Source organism: Dunckerocampus dactyliophorus, chromosome 8 (genome assembly GCF_027744805.1).
Source record: "Dunckerocampus dactyliophorus isolate RoL2022-P2 chromosome 8, RoL_Ddac_1.1, whole genome shotgun sequence".
NCBI lineage: Eukaryota > Metazoa > Chordata > Actinopteri > Syngnathiformes > Syngnathidae > Dunckerocampus > Dunckerocampus dactyliophorus.
The window spans coordinates 1,364,006-1,385,100 of NC_072826.1; the positions used below are offsets into that span (position 1 = coordinate 1,364,006).

The following is a 21,095-nucleotide window of genomic DNA, read 5'->3' on the forward strand; positions in this document are numbered from 1 at the left end:
CAAGATTAATTAGTATAATGTCAACAAGAGAGCAAAATTATTCAGTGACACTTGAAAAAGTTAGTACATACCCCATTAATGTGATATCCACTTCCCCGTGGGACAAAAATGAGCCCCAAAAACTAACCGCATTGCTTGTTTGCTTTAAAATCAAAATGTCACTGTGGTAGAAAGTCCCATTTGGAGTCCGGAGACAAGAGGCCAGGCAGATAGCTGCCGCCAGAGACAGCTAGGCAAAGAGTGTAAACACAGATGCAAGAAAAGTGGAACAGCCATCGGTTTGCTAAGGGCGCGATCAAACACGCTGGCATTAATTGGCGTAGCCTCTGTCAAGCTGCCAAACTGAAGCAGACTGGTGTTGATTCTCGCGGCAATACGGGACAAAGTGCGTCCCGTGTCTGCTCGGGATTTTGGGAACGGCTTTGAAAGGCATTTATCGGCATATGCAGATCACATGTTTTTTCACGGAAATCGGCGGCCGATGAGCATCCCTAGTTTTTGCAGACACTGCCTGGTGTGTTTGTGAATAGACAGTGAAAAGCTGTTTTCTGCTGATCAGCAGCAACTTAGCCTTCTTTGACAAATAGGGTGGCCTTTGAGGGTCAAAACGGTGTAGTAAATCTCCCCTGCCACACCCTTGAAGTGGAGATCCTAAAATTGCTGGAATAAAAATGCGAAACATATCATTTGGTGGAGGTATTTGTTGGTGATTGTCAGCAGACCAAATAATGCTGACAGTTAAGCATATATGCATTAACTTTAATCACACCAAAAGCACAAATGTGAATGCAGGTTTTAAAATCGGCCCCCAGTTTCTACACATGACTAAGTTAGGACAATTTGCAGTGAGTTTATTGATTGACAGCAAGATAGAATCGTGCCCTTTTTTCCTGGTGTTAAATGGTTTGTGCCTCACTATTTCAAATAGTGGCTCATCACCAACTCTCGCTGCATCCCAGCATCAACGGTGGGAGGAGGAGAAGAAAGAGAGAGAGAGAAGGAAAGGGAGCCGCGTGAGGAGGAGGGAGTCTGTTACGCTTGGATGGCCGGCGCATTGAGAGGCTGGTCCGGGGAGACGCACAAGACAGGGCTTTTTCCCCCCATCTTTGAGCCCTCCGGCCGCCAGCGTGCGCCCCGCTCCTGTCGGTCACGGTAGGAGGGAGATCGACCTCGGCGCATCGCAGTGATAACGCCGACACTTCACTTTCACAGCCTGCGAGACTTCACGCCGTCAACTCGGCGACTCTGACGGAAAGGGCTTGGAGACACAGCAGTGCTACCGCACGGAGGAACAATACTGCACTGGCGACACCTGTCTCGTGGTTACGGATTAATCAAATTCCTGTGTGAAATTAGCGCCAAGCAGGTAGGTGCTGCTCGTGTTTAATTCAAATATTCCCCTATGTTCCTCAATTTGAGTGAAATTTGGTCATTTTAAACAAAACTATTTGATGAATATAAATCAAGGGAGGTTGCAGACTGATTGCCTTCCCCCCACTTGCTGCTGATCAGTGTCCACTTTGTTAGGAACTATCATGCTGAAAGTTACAAAAAAACAAGTAATCTGCATCTCTGCGTCCAGTGCAGATGTTTAGTAATCCCTGTTGGTCGACCGTCCCTATAATAATCCCAACGGATTTGCAGATTGCAATGGTGCTGCTGTTGACCACCTCCTGCAGCCACTGCGCGTTTGAGCTGTGATATCAATCCTGTGTGGGAAGTTCAGATGAAATTCATCCAAGAAAAACCCTCATTTAGCTCACATTGCTTGGATTAGCATTTGGAAAAAAAAGATTGTGCCTCAGATACGTGACTTGGACAACTTGCAAAGCACACCTGTACCACTTTTGGACCTGATAGAGCCACAGATTGTTACCCAGGTGTCCATCAACCAGGCCCATGGGTCCATGTAGTGTGTTGTTGTTGAAATGGACTCTTCTGGTGCCCCTGGTTGCAGACATACTGTAAATCCTCTCCTGTTGTGTGTTTGCCACCGACCATATGAGGCGTTGTTGAACAAGTGAAATGATCATCAGTACTCACAACACAACGTAATCACATTTATTTCACCAATTAGTACAGTTCTGATTATTCTGATTAATACCGTAATGCCGTAATTTAAAAGAGTAGATATTCTTCCGCTTATCAGGATTCTGATTGCGAGGGCAACAGTTTGAGCAGAAGCCCAACTTCAGCGTCTCAGCCACCCCCTCCAGGGTGGTGCCCTGCTGTTTTCATGGAAATATATTACGTACATATACACACATTTTTAACAGGGTTTCCCCCAGGAGTCTTTTGAAGCTGTGGTGGTGGGCTGCAGGGGGGGGCGGACTGCAGCCGCTGTGGCATTCCGCTGCTGCGTCCGCAATTGTTTTGTTTTTCCATTGTGACAATAATAACATTTATGACTTATTTGTTCATTTGTTAACTTATTTATTTAACCTTTTTCACCAACCAACAGAACATTGCAAAACTGTTGATGGCAAAGTTGCTGAGAGGACTGAAACTGAGAGTCTCAGATGTCGAGCCCCCTTCTGTCACCTGACCTATTCAGGACAGAAGTGCAACATTTTGTAGTATTTGACACAAACCTAAAGCCTGTTTTAGAATAATACCAATGTGTGGGAAATGAATTGTTCAATGATATATTCATTAGTTCAAAATACCACAATTAACAACATAAAATAATTTCAGTATTTTTGCCATCGAAGTCTGTCCTGTACAGTATAAACAGTCTAAACTGAGAGTCCAGGGTTATGACAGCATAAGCGGATCCCATTTACAGCACTGTTAAAGCTTCTTTGACAAAAACAAAGGAGAGGTGAGCCATTTGTGTTTTATGTGACTGCCAACATTTAAATTGCGCTTTAATTACAAAGCACATCTCCACTGACTGTGCTCGTGTGTCATTAACTCATTCAATCCCAGCCATTTCTCAAAAGACATCCCCTCCAGCAACGGCCATTTTAGACGTTTTTGACTGATCAGGTAGGAATGTACCGATCCATACTTATTGGCTTTCGATCCGATCCGATTTTTTTATAGTCTTGCCGATCTGATCCTGGTCCTTTTTTTTTTAAAATAAAAATGTTTTAAATAATTGTTTTAAAACATGAATTTAATCCAATAAAATCCAAGAAAAGTCCATCCAATAAAAGATAAAATTGGAAAAAATGGCCATGCAAAATACTTTAGGCTAGGGCTAATCATTTGACGTGGTTATAGATCAACTTCTAGTGTGATTTAGAATATATGAATTTTTTTTTAACAAATTCTTTTCAATGCAGTAGTAATTTATTGACAGTCCCTAGTATACACAACCAGAGGTTACAGCGGCACTTCCGGTGCGAGCTCCCCGCACCATGACATAGCAGTCCAGGCCCAGTGAGAGGGAACTACCGCTGTAGCTACCTAGCCGAATATCCAACGTCCAACGTGAAACTAACTTCACCACGGCACACCGCGGACATGTCTGCATGGTGGCGTTGCGTTTTCTTATTCTTACGGGTGGCGGCAGTCAAGTGGCAACCAGCTTTGAGGCACGTTACCGAACCTACCTTGTTGGAGTGTGGCTCAGAGTTACGAACGTAAATACAGGCGTCGTATTTGAATAGAACACTTACAAAAATGCTAAGCCCCGTGAAGTCAAGGGCGTTTTCTCCGGGTACTCCGGTTTCCTCCCACATTCCAAAAACATGCATGTTAGCTTCATTGGAGACTCTAAATTGTCCATAGGTATGAATGTGAGTTTGAATGGTTGTTTGTCTATATGTGCCCTGCCATTGGCTGGCCACCAGTCCAGGATGTGCCCTGCCTCTCACCTGAAGTCAGCTGGGATAGGCTCCAGCATGAGTATTATTATCCTAGTGAGGAGAAGCAACATAGAAGATGTATGGATGGAAGTCAAGGGACCTTGGGATTGTCCTAACGTTACCCCTTTATACGACACCCCTGGCCAACAGCACTCATCATAAATACACTGAAAAATGTATAATTAGTTCATGTGATCAGTATCGTATCGGCCGATTTTAGTCCTGGATGGAATAAACCCTGACGGGAGCATCCCTACTAAATACTATTTTTTGAGCACGGAGCCATTTTTGCAACATCAAATCATTCATCAAACGTCCGTGTTTGAGCACTGATGACGCGCATGAGCAAGACAATTATTTTGGTTGGAAGGACAAGAAGGTTTTACCTTCAATATGCAAATATAAGCAAATGTTGAACATGTCAGGATGAATGTTAAGAAAGATACAAAGTTTGGGGGTTTGGGGAGGGGAGTCCTGTTCAGCTCGCGACCTACAGTCGGATTGGAGGTTTGGATTACTCCGTTAATCAAAACAACAAGCTTCAGATTAATCAACTACAAAAATAGTCGTTCACAGCTGCCAGAGTTGAATCTGTTTTTTTCGATCTATTCTGCTGTTTTTGCTGACTCAGATTTCCCAGAAAGCTTCTAAAGTTTACCTTTAAAGAGAGCAGCTGCCATATCCGAATCCATGAAGCACTTAGCCGAGAAAAATTACATCAAAGCGCGTGCAGAAATTACAAATATATTTGAGAAAATGTGTGTCTCTGCTCTGCACACACTCCCTCTGTGTGACGGAGAGCTCCACGAACATGCGCACTGGCAGCCCGTCGGTGTGCACGTATCTCAAGATCCCGACAGTTGAAAGGAAAAAAATACAAAAATTTTTGCATTGCTAAAATAGGGGTTTTATAACACTGCTAATATCTGTACTGAAACTCATGGATGCAGCATCAGCAGTTCGCTTCTCGATGTGGCTGTAAACAACAACTACCGCACGTTGTTATTTGGGCCGATATTATCGGACATCCCTAATCACAATGTTAACAAAAGTGGGGAAAAAAGCTGCATTTGCATCAGCCTGTTCTGTATGCCCACCAATGGTGTTTTTCCTGAACCCATTTTCTTCAGCCTGAAGTTAGTCATTGCATATTCAACAGATGTTCACTACGATGTCAATTATTCATGAATGAAATCCTGATGATGCAGTATAAAGGCTTGTTGCAAATTCCCTTTAAGAGGTGGGGCACACCCCAGACTCCATTCACACGGGGAGAACATGCACACTCCACACAGAGAGCGGCCCGAGCTGATCCGACTCCAGAACCACCTGGCTGTGGCTGGCTACAACTCAACTATAGGAGGAGTTCAGTGCACGTGGGGTGCGGTCCAGAAGACCCAGATGTACCACTACACTGGAAAATAGCTTTTTTTAATGGTCTGCTGGGGCAGTCAAAAGCGATGAAACATTGAAGCGACATCAAAAATATCATGGGAGAGCGGCATTTAGAGGCACAGCATGAAAAAATAATCATATGGTTTCTACTAGAAGTACTGAAGATGCGTCGTCAATGTCCTTTTGAATTACTGTCTTGCCAGGAAAGCCACCTGAGGCTGCCCAAGGAATCAAGCTGCTGTGGTTCCATGCTACAGTAGTGATGGAACATGTGGTGTGTTTGACAATGGGGAACCTTTACGAGCAATGAATCAATTGTTTGTTGATTTAATATTATTTTTGATAGACTGGGGAAAATAACTGAGTGTCCAATGTCTGTGTTTACATTTTAATTTAATAAAAAAAAAACAAAAAAAAACTCTGCAATCAAGGTCGAATGTAAAGCTGCAACAGTTAGTCAATGAATGAATGAGCAATGAATGAATGAGCAATCAATGATCCCCTTAATAGACAAACTATTTTGGTATTTTATAGTTGTTGTTTTTTAAATGTATCCTTTGATTTCCGTAGCCATCCATGAAAGCACACCTATTGTCTTTGTGTTTTAGGGAAAACAAGATATTCACACACATCACCTTTGACTTCAGAAAACAGTGATGGACTTTTTTGTCTCTTTTCTGATATGTTGGGGACCAACCCACTCACGTCACTGGTTGGTTCATCTTGATTCGGTCCGGCTAGGACAAGGGTGTCCAAACTGTGGCCCGGGGGCCAGCAGTTTGGTTTTTTTATAGGCCGCGTCACATTGTAGAGATAAAATCAAACCAAAACCCCAGCCAAAATGGGAAAAATAGAGCAAAAAGGCAAAATGTAAAGAGAAGAAGCTGAGATGTTAATACTAATAAGAACAAACTTTGTCTTTAAATATATAGAATGTTATTTTTAGTGTTTTTACACTAGCGTAAAAAGCTTGGACACCCCTGGTCTAAGACCTAACCGTTTCCTCTATTAATCAAAACAATCGACCATGAAAGTAATCGTTAATTGCAGGCCTAGTTGAATGTGTATATGTTTTTACGACCACACACTTTCTATGTTAGTCAGTTGCTTATCTTAAGTAATTTGGTACTTTTTATTAGCGGTGATGATGTCACTATTATGCCATTGAGTGTCTCATGCCATTGGTTCATTTGTCTACCGAACAGGGCTGGTGTTTATGGTCCGCACATGGATTTGGTTACTGTGTTGATGCCTGACCAAACAAACTGTACCAAAAGGAAAGCGGACTGGAGTGGGATTAAAAAAGTATGTTGAAAGTCTAAAACAGTCTAAACCTGCAAAATATTACAAAGACGTCGCAGGATGATGTCGTGCGGTGATACACCTATTTGAACTATGCAAGCAAGCAATGATAAAGCACCTCAGTGTCAGTCAAAACATAGTTTTGTCAAATCTTTAGTAAAAGAATAATGTTTAAGCTGGAAATAATCAGGGCAAAATGTCGTCAGATCAGCTCACTAGGCAAGGTAACGTGACTGTGTATGAACAATTATGCAAGGTTCTGGAGGCGGATGCTGTTGAATTTATGAAAACTATCAGTATATGCTGTACTTACCTCCCTAATTACCTCCCTTCTCCATTCCTACCATTGAAAAAAAGCCCGTGTGCATGTGCCTGTGATTTGATCTCTCTCTGTGCTGCTGATTGAGCTCCATCGCTCGTTCATTTTGAAAAGAAAAAAAGATCGAAGGCCAATGAGAAAGCACCACTTTCTGCTTATGTCTCAGGTCTCATTGGCTCTCATTTGTAATCCAATCATATTAGTATAATGGCCCTGTTTTAAGATGCTTTATGACGCTCTGTAACTTCCAGGCCTTTGAATCCAAAGCTCTGCAGTATTCAGAGAAGTCTACACAGATTGTGTGAGCCTGCAATGTTTCCTAATTCAAACATTGTTGCACACTGTCTCTCCTTGGGAATGACTTTAATTGAGTGCTTAAGAAGACCCACACAGCAACAACCAACTTCAGAGGGGGATTTGAGCTGTGGGACTGTTGAATTATTAATTGGACTTATATAAGATCTAGAAACATCTTTGGTCCAAAAACAGACAAAACCAGGAAAATATCAAAAGATGTGCTTCATGAGTGATACTGATCATTTACTTGCATTAACGTCAATGCAAGTTTGTCTTCTGTTGTTTTTGGATCAGGGTGTGCTATTTTTATTTGCGTTGCCTGAATCGAGATCGGCATCATGGTGGCGGGGTGGTTATCACGTCTGCCTAACAGCCAGGTTTGGTGCTAGTGAAAGCTCCAGCTGACGATTATTTTAATGACCAATTAATCTGTCGATTATATATTTGATTAATCGATGAATCGGATAAAAAAAAACACATTTTAAATTTTTAATTCAGAAATAGAAGATTTGAACTGACAGAGCAAACCGTTTGCTGCTTGAATATTCTGTTAAAATAATGTTAAATAATAAAAAAATCTAAATGTTTGTCAAATAGCTTCAGTAAAACAGTAAATGTAAATGCTGAAATACAATCATGATCATTTTCTTAGTAGATTAATCTGAAGCTTGTTGTTTCAGTTAATGGAGTTAACTAATCGGTTAGGCCATCGATGGACCAAATGGATAGGAAGCAAACACCTCCAGTTCAGTGGTTGGGTCCACAACATATCAGAAAAGAGGCAAAAGTGCCCATCACTGTTTTCCAAAGTCAAAGCTGATGTGTGTGAATATCTCGTTGTGGCTAAAACACAAGGATGACAGGTCTGCTTTCATGGCTCTCATGACGAAGGAAGTGAAACAATATTCACATCTGAGAGGCTGAAATCAGAAACTATTTACATATTTGAATCAAAAAACGATTAATCAATGACCAAAATAGTTGTCGATTAATTGGGTAATTGATTAACCATAGATGAATCGAATCATTTTTGCAGTTTTAATGCTAGTTCCAGTTTAATTCGGAGCTGGAGTTGAACCAGCATTGGTCGTGAGCTGACTCAGCTTCGCTGCAAGCCGTGTCATTACGTCACACGGGTTACGCCTCCGGTCAAGAAACGACAAAAGTATTCGATCGAATGTCCGGATGAAAAACAGTGATCATGAGCCCATCAATCATGAGTTTGCTGGGGCACAGTTTACGCAAGAGTTTGTATTTGCAGGATGCCTAATCTTTTGCCAGAATTTGGAAAACCGCTTGCCAGTCAGTTAAAAAAACATTTATACCTATTGTGTGATATATCGTGAATTATAAATGTTATGTAAGACTACAATATTAGTTCTTAAACATTAAAACGGTGACCAAACACGTAGTAGAGGAGCTCCGTCACAAAGATGACATCATACGTTTGTGATTAGTGGTGACTTAGCGTATGTTGATATTTGTAGTGTGTATGCGGTAAACAGCACACTCCTTTGGTGGGGTGGCAGCTCACCAAAGCAACAGATACCCCTTGAACATTAAGGAGTGTTCCAACGCAACCGCTGCACTAAGGACTTGGATTGATGAAGCCATCCTCTGTAGATACGTGGGCTCTAACTCAGGAGACAACGCAGAACCCACAGGAGCGAGCAGTAGAACGTACACTCCACAAAAATATAAACGCAACACTTCTGTTTTTGCTCCCATTTTTCATGAGCTGCATTCAAAGATCTTCAACGTTTTCTATGTCCACAAAAGGCCTACCCCTCTCAAATCTGTCTTTGTGAGCATTCATAATTCATAATTCACCCACCTCTCAGGTGTGGCATATCAGTATGCTGATTACCAAACATGATTATCGCACAGGCGTCATAGGTTGGTCACAATAAAAGGCCACTCCAAAATGTGCAGTTTAACTGTATTGGAGGCCATCCAGACACGGTCCGAAAACCTGTCTGCTATGACCACCATTTGCCTCAAATACCCCGATGCAGAGCATCCCAAACATGCTCAGTGGGTACCATGTCGGACGAGTGTGCTGGGATGTTTTCAGCTTCCAGTAATTGTGCACAGATCCTTGCAACATGGGGCCGTGCATTATCATGCTGCAACATGAGGTGATGCTTGTGGATGAATAACAAAACAATGGGCCTCAGGCTCTCATCACAGTTTCTCTCTGCATTCCCAATTCCATTAATAAAACGCGCCTGTGTTGTGGATGGGGTGGCCCATGGTGGCAGTGGGGTTATGGTACGGGCAGGCACGTGGACAGCGACCACAGGTGCATTTTACAGCATGGATGGCATTTTGGAGATACCGAGCACGTTTCGGATGCTGTGGATTGGCATACACGGTATACGGCCAGCAGAATAGGTCTTGCTGGCCCAACACACCCAGCATAACAATAACCTTGGCAGGAGAAGGTGTGCACCTGTCCTCAACTTCTGCCCCAGGTGTTGTGTTTTCCATTTTAAAAGTACTATTTCTGGTACCGTTTAAGCATCGGAACCGCTGTTACCGACTCTGTTGGAGATAGGGGAGTGTGGGCTTCCCTACTGAGATGACTACCAGGACCTGTAAGCTGAAGAAAAAAGATGGGTTGATTTTTTTAACAATTTCAGCAATCATAATGTGCTGATCATTTTGGTCACGATGAAGGTGAGTTTATGATGGTCATATGATATTTCTTCCATTTCAGATCAAGCCTGAGATGAAGTGCATTGATGCCTGCTGTCTTGGAGGACCTGAATAGTTGATACTTCCAATACCCGTGTAGCATCCAACACTATTCCATTCCAATATTAAAGTGCAATTAGAGCAAAATGATAATAACACTGATTTTCTATAAGGCCTTCATGTGAAAATGAATTAGTAATGAGTGTCCTTGCCTCCAACATTTTATTTCTTACACTCACCAGAAGCATTGCAGCATCCGCTGCAGCAGCATCTCCAGCATCACGTCGTTTTTAACGTTTTGTAAACAGCCATTATTGAAGTGTCCATTGAAAATATGTATCTCCAAATTTGACATGTTTTAACATGGGCGGGCTCATAATGCTGAGTCAGCTTGCCACATTCTAAGGAGAAGTGCAACTTCAAGGGGGGATTATGTGCAGATGATAAATCGGTTAAGTCTTGGACAGAAGCCATTTTTAACGTTTGGTGTATGCACAGAAATGAGACCTGTGGTGTTTCTTGAGTAATCTGCTCCAACAAGCTCGCTCGCTCTTGGCAAGGTGGATGGTGAGCTTCAGCCTGATGAGTTGTGACAGACTATAAGATAGCTGGTATATGTGAAACTGCCTGAGGAAACATCAGTACCATCATGGCCTCTGGAGAAGTAGGCTGGGGTCTGGCTTGTGCAAAAACACATTTTGCTCCTTTTGGAAATGAAAGGAGGCAAAAAATAGACAAAAGGCAGAGTTTGCAGGTTAAGGAAAAATATGCTGTATGGCTGAGTGCGTGCCTGGGCAGCGGCGAGGCGTGCGGATGTGTTCAGTGGTCAAAATGCGTGTCTGCCGGTCACTCTCTAGTAGCGGAGTGCACTGGCGTGATAATGCTTTATTCGTCCTAATATTTTTGCTATTGTAGCGCAGAGCGAGGACTGGATGTGATTTAAGCAAATTCTCTGGAGCACCTCGTCCACACAGCCGCTCCAAAACAAAGTTGAGATATTCATCCAGCTGGCTGATTGGACATTGATACAGCGTCTCATGCATGTCTGCTATGTTTTATCACGAACACAGACATAAACATACACAGTCGTCCCTCGTTTATCGCCATTAATTGGTTCCGGACCCAACCGCGATAAGTGAATTTCACAAAGTAGGATTCAATAATAATAAGTGGAACGTTTTCATAGAGCATCGAAAACCTGTTTCGGACCTTCTAAATATGTTTCTTAACATTTCATTAAACATGAACCTTTGTACTCGTATGACCTAATATGGTAGACATGATAAGCAATAATAACACATGCTAACTTGCTAATCATGCCGCCCTGGATAAATGGACATGTGCGTGTATGCGTGTGTTGCATCTGCTCGTCTCTCTGAGCCACACAAGCTGGATGACAGGAGGCTTCACTCTGCATCTGTCTGATGCGTATTGGATTTATAGTGGAATAAACGGAGAGAGTGGGCCCTCGTCTCATTCAGCCTCTTTGTGGAGTACGGAGGGTTTAGCAGTTAGCTTGGTGAGGCAGCATACGCTAAAGCGATGGTTTCTGGGGTGAATGCCACAATGTGGGAACATTTGGGTTTTAAACAGAATGAACACGGTGAGTGCATGAACACCAACGACCGAAACGGACAGTTTTCTCAAAAGAAAACTACCGATGCAGGTGCCTCAGGCAGCAGAGCCTCCGTCCCGACAGTCAACACTGCAAATATAAACAAACAGTGTCGCTGGCTACATCGCAAAAACATACGGGCAACTCCTGTCAAGCTAATGTCTTCCACGGGTACGCTGTACACTATACTTGAGTACCATCTAGTGGTTCAAATGTGAAGTACACCTCTCATGACAAATAATGAAAACATTGTCTAGAAAAAAGTTGATCAAATGGATTATAGATGATAATTTGGAGCAGGATAATCCACCTGAAGTTGTTATCCACCCTCACTGTGACGTTCGCTTGATTGATACGTTGATGCCAGTCTGACATTTGTGTATAACAAGATAAGCCTGAACCACATGTGGTTTTTGTTAATTGTCACACTCGTAACTGGGCATGAAACAAAACACAAAATGGTACTGCACGTTAATGTGCAGTACATATACCGTACATGTACTACAAGTGTAGTGTTGTGTGTTATAGTCCCATGACGACACGATGTGTCCTTCACCACGTGTGTCTAAACAGCTCAAACAGCAGCTGATATGTGACTGTGGTTGAGCTTATCTCCAACATGCATGCAGTTGACATTGAAATGCTTCACAGTTCCACTGAATGGAGACACTTGGGTTCCTTGTTGCAGTGCTTCCTTGCTACGTGGTGACTGAATGGAGGCCTTCCAACTGCATTGTTCTTTCTTTGTGGGTTGTGTCCTCCATTTTCATTGTTGTCAGAGTGATATGACCTTTAATATTTGTCCGGATTGTTGATATCTTTGACAGGTCCTCCGTTGATGATTTAGATTGAGGTTTAGATGTTGCCGCTGGTGCCCCAAGTACCATGTATCTTTCCCTGCTCCCTCAAGTCCTGTGCTTTCTTGGCGATGTCAGTGTTGCCAGATGCTTCTTCATCTCGATTATGGGTTTAAAATTGATTAGAAATTTTTTTTGGCGACCAGTTTCAGTCTTTATTTGCACCCGCATAGTCACAGTTTCACAAATTCGCAGATTTTTGGTCCAAACTATTTTGAATGAATTTGTTTTTAAAATATTTAGACATTGTGCCCCAACCGATCGTTAGGTCAGATGCCTACTTGAATGAACAAACACCCACAGCCCAAAGTAACGTGAAAAAGCACGAAGGTAATGCCGCCAGGTAGGTGTCATTACGCGGCCGTGACGGACATGGCGCTTGTCCCAGCAGACATCATTAGCATAACACACACGGCTTGCAGAGCAGATATTGACTCTGTCCAGCTGAGGTCCACAGAGGAAGTGCTTCAGTATTCAGCCTGAAAACTCCTGAAGAATGAAGAATTCTGGCTCCGAGTTCTGCATCAATGTAGCATTTGCTACGCACTTCAGCAAAATGATGGGTCGTATAAAAAAGTGTTGCATTAAATTAGCGGTCTTTGTTTTCTCCCTTTTTTCAATTTGGGATTAAAATTGGTATTGTTAGCTGCCACCTTGGAGGTCTCGCGTCACTCAGGACGTGCTTTTAATGGCATCTATCAAGGTTCATGTTAAAGTCATTTAGTTAACACCATTTAACCATTCCTACATGAAACAGCCGCGATTGGCTGGCAACCAGTCAGACAGCCTTCCGGCACACCCGCCACCCTCGTGAGGACAAGCGGTCCAGAAAATGGATGATGGATGGGTGGGTGTCTGAAACAGAACCCTATTTGACCGTTTAGTCCCATCTTACTAAATGTTTTGTACAAACCTAATGTATAAAAGGAATGTTGGTTCAGACTATTAAAAGGGATTCGTTCACTGACTCAAGCGGCATTATTACGCGAGGCCTCGAGCCTGCCGCTTTTATCAGACACACTTGAATATGCATAAAAATGCTCTCTAGGAGGAAGTCACAGCCCTGCACCATTGATGTACCCAAGACAGACTCTGACAAGCCTCTTAATGATGTATGAAGATTAAAGGCCTCGTTTCTGGAGGTGGAGACGAATGTCTGAGCTGGAAGGAGCAGTATACATGATAAATGATTAATGGCACTCAAATCATTTCTGCTACATTTTGGAGTGGTTGCGTTTGGCTCTCACGTGATGTGTTTGTGCTTTCTGCAGTGAATCACACTAAAGGTAGACTCATTATTGTATTTATTTCAAGCACCAAGAAGAACTTGAATTAACATATCTTTATATACACCCTTGTTTCCTTAAGGAATAGATTTTTCTCCTCCCCCAGCCCAGAACTGTGGGTTCTTTTTGTCGTATTCTGCTTCTTTCTTATTCTGGCTCTTATGATGTGTTTTTATCATCCTGTATAGATTTTTCAATTGATCCACCTATCCGTCCATTTATCGATTACATTTGTTTCTATTCTGTAGAAGAGATATTGGCTTGAATGAGGCTCCTGAGAAATCCCAAGACAACTGCTGATAACATTCTAATGTTAGTACGTTAGCATTGTTAGCATGCTAACATTAGCCATTTTCATAGCTAGACGCATATATAAACACTTAGCTCTATTATGCTAGTTGTGATCATGCTAACCACATTTGTCAACCGTTCCAAAGTCAAAATTGTGAACTCATTCGGGATATTTAGCCTTCCCTTCTAGCCTAGCATACTAACGTTAATGTTATCATACCAGACATATATATATATATAAACACTTAGCACTATCATGCTAGGTGTTAGCATGCTAATATTAACATGTTAGCATTGTTAGCATGTTAACATTAGCATAGTAGCATTTTTAGCCATTTTTTTAAAAGTAGACACTTGTATAAAGACCGAGCATTATCATGCTCCAATAGTGACTTTGTTACGCACGTTTGAAATAAACGAAAGCGTTACCGTTACTATATTTAAATATGGCTACTTGTGGTATGCGGTCAAACAAATACATGCAAATCCTTTACACTACAACATTGTGCTGATTTCATCATAATAGCGTTCCTCTCTCCCGCCTGGAGTAAGCCGACCAGAACTTGCAGAGCTTTTTAAGGAAAAACAGTTCCTGCCTTTGCCTGCTTGATTATTATGGCTCTTTACCAGCTTTAAAATGTTTTTTTTTAATTTTATTATTATTATTGACACAGCACAGCTGAAATGAAATAATCAGCAAACATCCATCCGCTTATCCTGCTAGGGTCACAATGCCGGAGCCTATCCCAGCTGACTTTGGGGGAGAGGCGGGGTACACCCTGGACTGGCCGCCAGCCAATTGCAGAAATTAAATAATATCACCTGATTTTTATTTTTAACTGTTTCGCTAGAACACACATCTCCCTCAGGTATGTCAAAATATGACTTGGTTGAAGATTTCAAAATAAAACTATATTGTTGATGTGAATTTGATACGATCATGTCGGAAATGCATCGGTGGACGTTCATCGCTTATGAATCAGTTGCTTTGTGTGTATTGCCAGCATGTTATGATCTTATCATGTTATGATGATAACAATACTCATACCAACCGTGTCTTTTGTCGACAGAGCAGCATCACAGAAGCGTGCCCGTCGGATGCCAAACGTTTGTGACGGATGTGAGGCTACCTTGACCCTTCCAACTGAAGATGATGCTGCAATGGAAAGTGCTGGTGCTGCAGTCACTTGCGTGGTGCCTTGCAGGTAAACTATTTTTATAAGTGTTTGTGACTCGAGAGTCATCTTTCATGTGTTCTTGTGCCAGGTGATGAGCTCAAAGGGAAACTGTGCTTTTTTGGGGGAATGTTGCCCATCATCCACAATCCTTGTGTGAGACATGAACACACGTCTTCCTCTTGCCTGTGCGTTCTAAAGACATCAAAACAGATAAAAAGAGGCAGCTAAGAATGCAGGTGATGGGACGCGCCTGTTCCGCCTGTAAATCCTCCAAAAACGAGCCGCCATGCCCCGTTGACATAAAGTCACCTGCATGTTAACCCTTTAGGCGCCAGAGCTTTTTTCAGTGTTGACATGACGATTTCAAAGGGTTGTAGCTTGAAAACGAAAGATCGTCAGTACAGACCCAAAGTCTGTGGTGGCGTCAATGGACTCATCTGATGCGCATAGGATGATGCCACCAGGCTCAGAGTTTGTCCGATCCGTGTGTTCACGATCATCAAAATGTCTGATCCGCTTGTGATACTCTTTCTCGTCTCTCAGGCCGGCCATCATCATTGTCGTGCACAGCGGAATCTTGAACACCACAGCTGCCTCCATGGCTGTTATTGCTGCTATTGTTACATAGATAGATAGAAAGTATCCATCTGTCTATCGTCCGTCCGTCCATCCGCCATCCATCTCTCATGCCTCATCCATCCAGGTCATTGGATTGTCAGGTACCGCGTATGCCGCTGTTTCTGCGTTCACCATTAGCGGTGTTTTGACAGCACACCACACCCCCTCGTGCCCCCACAACACGGTTTAGCAAAGCATCGGCTCAAGTATGCTGCGTGTGGGCTGTCGTGGTGAGCGGACACCCCGCCGCACGCACTTCAGGGGCTTCAAAGTCTAGAAGCTTATAAACTTTGGTTGACGTTACGGATGTCCGCCATCTCCTGGTGTCAGGTGGTAACCACATGAGATATCGTATTTGCAGGCGGCTTGTTCAATCCAGCGATGTCGCTTGTCGCAAGTTTGCGACTTTGGCACTTAAATTATTTATTATAAAAATGATTATTGTTATTAACATCGTTACACCAAAGAAATACGTTACTGGTGTAGTGACACCTCGCCACACCACACCAGCTAGCTGCTAGCCGGCTAGCGACCAGGCTGGCTCACGGTGCCTCAGGCCACTACCAAAAGGTAACGCTACATTTTGGAGCTGCCGCCACTGCTGCTGTGTTTTTGTTTTGAGTTTGGAAAAGCTAACGCTAGATGTAGCGTTCGTTTCTATGTTGCTATGTGAGATAAATGCGCTCAGGAAGGAAGCTGTGGTGATGCTTAAAGTGACATAAATACGGCAAAATACTGTATTATTATTATTAGGTGCATTAATTAGCTGCCTCTTTTTAGCTGTTTTTACATCTTTTGAACGCACAGAAAAGAGAAAGACGTGTTCAAGTCTCACATAGAAATTATGGACGATGGGCAAAATAAATAAAAAAAGTGTAGTTTCCAATTGTGTTTGGCTTCGGTGACCTTTGAGAGACTCCGAGTGCATGCGGATGAGGCGGTACAAATATTAGTGTTTCGTTGTTGTCAGTGGGACATGTTGTCACTCACACAGAGGAAGGCAGTCATTACATCGACGACAATGCTCACTTTTGAGTGATTCTGTAAGATAAATATGAATGTAACAATGCGTGCATGACTGGTTGTGTCAGTCATGCACGCCTGCACTGCATCATGCACGGAAGTGTTGCTATGATGATTAGTAGCAGTGTGATGCGGTACAGTACAGCGCCACAGCAACCTCTAGCGTACAATAAACAATTGGAGGCGGCCTGAGTGGATGCAGCAATTCTATACAGGAATGGCCAAAGGGTATTTAGTGTCCAAATTGACATAAACATAAAACACGGCACATGGGAGGCTGTCGATCTTTCACTGTGCCGTTGCCATCAAATGCTTGGGTTTGCTGCGGTGCCAGATGCACCCGGGCATCGCTCACAATATGAAGCAGAACCTCAGTTTGTATATTTTGCAAATAACGACGGTCACCCAAGTGCATCGGTGGAATCACTTCTATTCTTTAATGAACAGGAAGTCTTAGAACTTTGATGAGCGCTTGCATTTCTTTATTTTGTTCCCATTGGGAATAAATGCGATGTACCTCGACATGCAGCGTCGGATTGCTGCAGCGTGTGTTGTCAATGTGTTTATGCGTGCAGCCAAAGGGGGCATAAGACTGACGATAAGGGGCACATAGCTAACCGTTCTTTTTCTCCCAAAATTCTCTTTATTGTTTATTATTATTGAATGATTTTTCCACTGAAGCATGACAATGAAATTGCAATATACTGGCAGGTAATTGTCCAATAAACACAATCAAAATATTTGCTATAGCCAACAGAAAAAGTGAAGGGTGGGGGCACCACGTTGATGTGTGGAGTACATTAAAGGTGGTAAAAGCAATCCCATGGAGGTCAGGATGGTGTACTATGACAGGGGTGCCCGTTACGTCCATCGCGAGCTACCAGTCGCAGTTTGGCTCGATCGCATAAACGTCACTTTGTAGATGTCGTAAGACATCAGTCAGCTGACATTAAGCTCCTCTCCTGATTCGCCCTTGCTCCCCCGCAGCAAACTACGTACACAAAGAGATGCAAATTTCATCTCCCGATGATGATAAACTAACTCAGCAGGACGCCTGCATGTGTGGCCAAAGTTATCCAGTCAATTGTAGAAGCATGTCAACTAGAAAAAAGTGAATTGTTTGAGGGCTTTGCTTGGCGCCATGAACTCCACTATGGAAACGCGTGCTTTTCTACTCTTCCCTTTCTTAAACTACTATTTCATGATGAATTGGAAAAAGTGCCCGGTGCTGAAACCTTTTTGATATGTTGACTTGACTTCGGCTGCATCGTCTTTTGCATAATCGTTTGAATTTCTCGTATATTGGGAACGTTTGATAGCAAATGCTAACTGGACGTAGTACATGAAGTCAGTGTGTAATGAACGCTGCGTAGCTACCTTGACTGGCATGCTACTTCCTTATGTACACAACTATTGAGGAATTATTATTAGTATTTAGTATAGTAGTTTAAAAGTTTACCGGTTAGATTGTATATGTATGTTGTATGTTTTATAGTAAAAGATCCCAGCTGACTTCAGGCGACAGTAAGGGGGGCGGGGTTACAATGTACATAAATACTCTTATTTATCAAGACAGTAAATATATATTTTCTATATTTATCGTGGGAGGTAAATATTTGCGACTTGGTTATTTTAAAAGTAGCTTGCAGAATGAAAAAGTGTGAGCACCCCTGTACTATAAGCTACATAAGCTTTGTGTTATAGGTGACAAAGCAAATGATTGGAATAGCTAATAATACTTTATACTGTATCGCATTAGAAAGAACGAAGAAAAGTTGCGAGCTGAAAATGGACACCCATGATTTACAGTGTTTCTTTTTAGGAAGAGTGTGAACAGGGTATTATCATTTCCTTCCTTGCCTGAAGTGCATCTGTACTGAACAACAGCAGCACGCTGCTTTCATCAAATGCATTCATTAGCATTGAAGTGTTCAAAAGTAGGTGTATCGCACCTCGACGTCAGAGCCAGGAGGCGGGAGGCCTATCAGGCAGGTAGCTGAGAAGATCCGCCGGGTCTGAGTCGCCTTCGCGCATCACAGACACACAGAATGGGACATTACGTCGGTGGCCAGCCTGGACAGGCACACACATGCACATCAAATGTATTGAAAAGAACGCCGGCCCGTCAGGTGGATGCATGCAGACGATACCTAAGCTTAAGCGTTGGCCAGGACTAAAAGTTTCATGTTCTGAAGTTATGTTTTGGCAACCACAAATCCTTGTGGTGAGAGTAAGTGTGGACGTTACATCTTGTGAAAAACAGGGTCAATGAGTAGACATCCGCACTGCTATATTTTTAAACCTCGCAGCGAAAGCATGCAAGCCTGCTGAGACCTGCCATCAGCTGCAGCCTTGAAATGTTCTCAATTGATTAAAATAGATGTATCCTCCTTACAACTTGCTGCAAATGAATATGTGCTTTAAGGGTTTTTCTATTCAGTGTCTTTCATAGTTTGAGTGACCAGATAAGAATATTCAAGTCCATTTGACATCTTGACTTTGTACGCGAGGATTATTCTTCTATTCATCCAACTTATCTGTTTGTAACAAAACACACTTTACTGTGGTTGCTGCAGTCCCATATGGATTAGGAAGATAGCTGAAAATGGACTACTGGGAAGAGGAGTGTTGAGCAGGCTGCAACCCAAAAGCTTGGCGTCCATGCTGGAGAATCCTAGAGAAATGTAGAGTGGAGATTTGGGGAGTTTTGTTGATTAGTGTCAATATATATTTTTAGAATAGCCACCTTTAAAAGGAATGCCTGCTTCACCGGTTTCTTTAATAAATAAGACATCTTATTTCACCAAATAAAACACCAGGAACAGACATTTAATTTAAAGGCAAGATATTAACTCCAAAATAGCACACAGAACAGCAGGCCGAGTAGGTGTCCGGCATGTTCAAGTAACACGTTGACAATTATTCAGCTACATAATAACATAAAGACAAGCCATCGAGTCCAACAAGCAACTAACTGCGAGTTAAAATTCGCCAAGTTCCCGATCTCATTCCACATCACTGAATCCATTGAATTCTTCGTCCTCTGCGCCGCTTCACAACAACTCCACCAACGCAAGCCTGGAGCGCCCTCTCACGGCCGTCCACGGTAATGTTCAATGTTCAAGTCACAGAAACAGATAAAAGATTAACAAAGTGCCGCTTATATTCCGAAAAATGCGGTACTTGATTAGACGCATTGGCAATGCTAGCACTGAACAGCCATCGGCCTCCTCCACACTTAAAACAAAACGTCTATATTCTATATAGTTTTGGACAATCATGATGACATAACAGAAGAAGAAAAGACATTTTTTTTCCAAAAACATAATTTAAAAAATAACATTGACTCAGCGATGTTTCTTTATGTGTCTTTTGTGAGCTTCGAATAGATAATAAAAACAGGAATCGTAATTTGATACAACAAACAGACAAAATTGCTTGTTTTTACCATCTGTTATTATAACGTCACACTTTTCAGAACAGACAAGACGGAGCTTTTCACTGCAGGGAGTGAAGGTCTGTCTTTGATTTAGGATTTCATAGTCAAATCTGATTTGTTAGATTTTGTCCATAATCGATGGATGTCGTTGTTTTCTTTAGAGCACAGCTAATGGCGATCCCTACAAATAAATAGGTCTCATTTGGGACTGCTTCCACCTCATAGGAGAAGGCTAAAACACTCAAATAAACATGATCGGTGTGCAACAACAGGACATTTATTTACTGACACAGGAGGCAATATGCACAAAAACGAAATTTACGGTCGCTGTCAACAAGCCGGCACATTACTAGGGCTTGTCTTCAAGTGCAAATGGGAATATTGCACAGCAGAAAAGTGCACATAAAATAGGAACAACAATTTGCCTAATTTCTTGGATTAAAATCCACAGTCGGGATATAAAATGAAGTGGACATAACATCCTAACAGCCATGCTGGTGGTTGTCGCGTGATGTGTAAGAACCTGCTGACAAGTTGCACTTCACTTTCTGCAGCCATCTTTAGCCTTTTCAATACTTTTACTCGTTGGATGAGTTTTTTTAGTAGCCTTTATGAGCCAATAAGACCGTCAATGTTGGTGGTCGTCCCAGCGTTCCAAGCTCGCAAAGCCAGGTCTTCTGCTAAACACACACGTCATTTTCAATTATTTATTAGCACAAGTTGGACAATTTTGATATCAAAATAGGCTATTTATAACAAAAACAAAGGTGTAAAAATGTATGTTCAGCAGCAGCCGTTGGGTACCCCCATGTGCTCAGAATGGTCTGAATGAGTTCAAGGTAACAAAGATATAACAAGTGTCAACCAGCTGTGTTTGTGCGTGGGTCGGGTGCCACGCTGCTGAAAATAAACATTGCATGTAACACTATGTGAGCGCTGCAAAATACACTGAGTGAAACCCTCCCC

At 42.4% G+C, this 21,095-nt stretch overlaps 1 protein-coding gene across 3 annotated transcripts in view; it reads left to right on the top strand.

Moving 5' to 3' along the window:
• The first annotated feature begins 985 nt into the window (after nt 1-985).
• The window catches only part of LOC129186123 (contactin-4-like), a 140,340-nt gene continuing 120,230 nt past the window's right edge, over nt 986-21,095 (top strand). For 2 of the 3 annotated variants that reach the window (XM_054784030.1, XM_054784032.1), the window contains exons 1-2: nt 986-1,366; nt 14,942-15,076. In XM_054784030.1, the coding sequence (XP_054640005.1) occupies nt 15,022-15,076 (55 nt within the window). In that variant the 5' untranslated portion in view covers nt 986-1,366; nt 14,942-15,021. The remainder of the gene's footprint in view (nt 1,367-14,941; nt 15,077-21,095) is intronic. The other variant, XM_054784031.1, reaches the window with a different exon arrangement.